Source organism: Coffea arabica, chromosome 4c (genome assembly GCF_036785885.1).
Source record: "Coffea arabica cultivar ET-39 chromosome 4c, Coffea Arabica ET-39 HiFi, whole genome shotgun sequence".
Taxonomy (NCBI): domain Eukaryota; kingdom Viridiplantae; phylum Streptophyta; class Magnoliopsida; order Gentianales; family Rubiaceae; genus Coffea; species Coffea arabica.
In genome coordinates, this window is record NC_092316.1 from 47,819,063 (window position 1) to 47,823,176 (window position 4,114).

The 4,114-nt window shown below is 39.0% G+C and overlaps 1 protein-coding gene across 1 annotated transcript; it reads right to left on the reverse strand.

The window, feature by feature from the left end:
- Positions 1-275: 275 nt before the first annotated feature.
- Positions 276-827, reverse strand: LOC140004836 (uncharacterized). The gene has a single exon (XM_072044989.1). It carries the CDS (start codon positions 825-827, stop codon positions 276-278), a length of 552 nt encoding a protein of 183 aa, XP_071901090.1.
- Positions 828-4,114: the final 3,287 nt, after the last annotated feature.

Genomic DNA, 4,114 nt, shown 5'->3' on the forward strand with positions numbered 1-4,114 from the left:
CATTTGACCCTAAACATTCTGGACCCCTCATAATCTTTTCCCATGCTTTTCTAATCACATCCTGGATCCCTTCTCTCTTAAGCCATCTTTTGTCAAAATAAAACCTTTTTTTCCTCTTCCTAGTATCCGGAATAGTATCTATCAGTAACATGCTGTGGTCAGAAGCAAAAGTGTCAACATGTTTGCACTAGGCCGTATCAAAAACAAGTGACCAGTTTATGCTACACAGGCCCCTGTCGAGTCTTTCTCTGACTTCCCCTTCATCCTCCCAATTGTTACTCCATGTCCAGGGTTCCCCTCAAACCAATGTCAATCAATTGGTTATCATTTATAAAGTTGTTAAAATCTGTGAAACTCTTCTCTTCTCTCCATCTGCCTCCCCACTTCTCCTCATTTGATAGAATGTCATTAAAGTCCCCAGCTATTATCCATTTATCTCCCCACAGCTTTTTCCTTGCTTCCACCACCTTCCACTGACTCTTCCTGATCAAATTGTCACAGCTTGCATATATTCCAATGAACCACCATGTAGTCTTTGCCTCCCTGTCTTCCACATGAGCTTCTATAGTAAAGGCCGTTTTGATTATCTCTTTTATTTTTACTTCCTCTTTCCACATTAGAGCCATGCCCCCAGATCTATTTATAGATTCCACCACACAGCTACTCTCGAAATTCAACTTTTGTGTCACTCGGTCCATATATCTACTCCTATTTTTAGTTTCACTCAAAAACAGCATACTTGGGGAGAAGAGGTTGGAAACCTCCCTCAGATGGGGAATTGTCAAGGTGCTCCCAACACCTTGGCAATTCCACACCAGAACCTTCATTGAGGTTTGGGGGCCCAGAGTAGGCTGGTCCCCTCCCCCTCTTGAACCTGAACTTCATAGTAACCCTCAGGACACCCTTCACTTTTGGGCTATAGACCCAACGCAGACCATCGTTGTTGGGCCCCAAAAAATAAACAAATAAAGAATCAACCCAGTGTTTCCATGATCTCGAGTAAACCTATCGCTGCTAGTTTCACAAGTCCTGGGTGCTCTGCTTCTGTCTCAAAACTCCATGGGAACGGTATGGGATTGTCGCCTTGCTGCCCTTCCACCGCCTCCCGTTCTCTCTTGCAGCATGGAGGAGTCTATGGTCCGCGTTTATTTAATGGTAAGTCTGGTGGTTTCTTATCAATTTCATATATATATGTATATTTATATATTTATTTATTTATTTCTCTCCGTCCGCAACCATTTTTTCGGTTTATGCTTTTGATTTTCCTCATCCCTAATTGGTAGGTATAGGTTTCTCCCGTTTGTAATCTCGTGTTATCATTATATATATATATATTTTGAAATTTAACTCTTTTTTGAAAGGTGTTCGCCTGATGCCCTTGGGGATTGTACATTCCATAAATAATCGGCCATCGACAATGGTGCATAGCAACTCAAGTCATTCGATGCCGATGCTGCAGATGGAGGAGAATGGCCATGTTAATTCCCCCCCAAACACTACTCCTCTGCCCCCTCCTGAAGCTATTGGGGTTAGTTTTGTTTTGTATTATTATTATTATTATTATTATTATTTAAGCAGGGAGGGGATGGGGAGAGGAGAAATTGGAGCTCAGGACCTTCTGCAGCCTCACTTGAATTTGTTTGCTTACACTTGTTAACACTTGATCTCTGCTTCCTCACATAAATTTCTATTTCTATTTTTATTTTTTGCATGAATTTCTATTTCTAAGGGAGTGCGATTTAGGAGAAGGGGGAAGGGGATTGGAACCTAGGAACTCTTGCAGCCTCACATGAATTTGGTCGCTTATACCTGATCTTTGCGTGCTCACATGAATTCATTTTGCATTTATTTTGTGGGGTTTAAGAAGGGTGAGGGGGATTGGAACCCAAGAAGTTTGTTTGCTTACACTTTGGATATCTGCAGCCTCTCTTCCCCGTTAGTTCTTGTGAAACATGTGTTTGGCTGGAATTTTGTTATTTATGTTAGGATAATTGTTAAGTCTTAACTTTCATTGATTTACATCTCTTGAATTGTTAGTCACAAGAATAAAATTTGATCTCGGGTGATTCAAACTTCATCATGATATAATGTTATAAATTATACATGGGGAAGAAACTCACTTTTATTTACATATGTTTTTCTTATAATGTTATAAATTGAAATTTCTTGTTTCTAACATACTTTTGGTTGTGGCATCAGGAGGACCACCGTTAGCGAGAAGAAGAAAGTTTTGGATGAGATATCCTATAGAATTGAGCGCAACGAGAAAGATATCGAATTCCTTAATGAAGCTTTAAAACCGGACCTACCTGGGTTAGCTAGAATCATAGCGAGTATTTGTGCTGTAGTCTTGGTATGCATTTTAATTAGGTATCTATTTTATGAGAAAAACATTAAATCAAACTAAAAGAGCTGATGCATGATCGTGCGCGTTGTTCTGCACAGGTGGCGGTCCAAATAGCTCTGCTAGTAGTAAAACCGACCTTGGAGTGTTTTATTTATTGGCTAATTATTCAGAATATCGTTGAAAAAAAAGAAAAGCCGGACATCTATCGCTCTAATAGTGATCTGCTACAAATCTATGTCAACTTGGCAGTCAAAAAGGGATTAGGGGCAGGAGCGGTCATCAGGCCGACTGCTCCTGAACTGTCCTCTCACAGGCAAAAACATGAGGAGAAAAATGATCCACGTCAGGAAGGCTTAAGAAAGGGTGAAAACGACGCCGTTTGAAATAAAAATTTTTTTTATTCCAAACGGAATCAGACGGAGCAAATGTCTTGAGTTCAAAATTTGAAAAACAAGTTGAAATTTTGAATGACCTGCAGAAAACAAAATTGAGGGAAGAGTCTTGGCGTGCTCTGTCTGAAGGTAGGGAGTTGACAGAAAACTCGTATCTCAGTTTTCTTTTCTCAGAAAACCTAGTCCCTTTTCTCAGTTTCCGTTCGAGAAACTTACCAAGAAACTGAGAAGAGACTTCGGCTACTGGGTCAACAAATGTTGTATCCATTTTAAACGCTTACAAGGCAGGCGGCAAGGTAGAAGCAAACAGAGGAAATTCTTGTCCTTCAACTTAATAGCAGAAGCAGCTACGCTCTCTGAGTTTGGTGAAACGTAGAGCGTATTAGCAGACCAAGGTAACGTGACTGAACCATGTAACTAACTGTAGCCAATCATTTATAACCCAAATGCACATCTGTTAAATGAAGGATGAAATTAGATATGAAGATGATAGAAGAATAGTAAAGTTGTACCGTATCTATGTGTTTGTGAGCATTCAGCTTTTCAGTGATGAACTATAATGGGATAGTAATTATTGGAAGACCTAGAGATATGTATTCAAGTAAACCGTCGAAAGAAATTAGGGAAAGATGAGAGAAACAAAGTCACATTTAACAAGTGAATGAATGTACATCCTGTTGTAAATTAGTTACAGGTTATAGGCACTGTGTTACAATTGACGTGAATCATTGTGTGCCCAATAGTTGGTCCATGCCCATGACACAATCTTAGTTTGCCCCTCTCTTCTGACCATGCGGTGTGTATAAAATGGAGGTGCAGAGTTGAATGAGGTGAAGCAGAAGAAAAGGCCGACCTATGTGAATAATAAATGGGTGTACTTGGTGTTGTAAGTAAATTACATGATGTAATAAATATATTACAATGAGTAGAGAATGCTTGTTTGGCCCTCAAAATATAGAAATAGTAAAAAATGCGGAGTTGGCTTCGGCGGTTGTCATTGACGAATGACATAAGATCCAGTGAAACAAAGTACCCGGAACCTAAATATAATCACCCGAGTGGATGTACATACAGTTAAAATACACTTACATCATGTGATCAACGTATTACAGTACGTATAACTTATTGTACACGGAATTGTATTTGTACATATATAATGCCGTTGTCTTAGAGTATAATAGGATTTGATATACAAGTATCTGTACAACATTAATCATATCGATGAGAGTAATAATAGGATTTGGTACACGAGTAATGGGTGTAACATAACATATTATGAATGATAATATACTTTTATGTTGTCGTTTATGTACATACTATTCATGAACTGTTACAAATTATGGTGTTTGATGCATAATTGGTAGGAGCAGAAGTA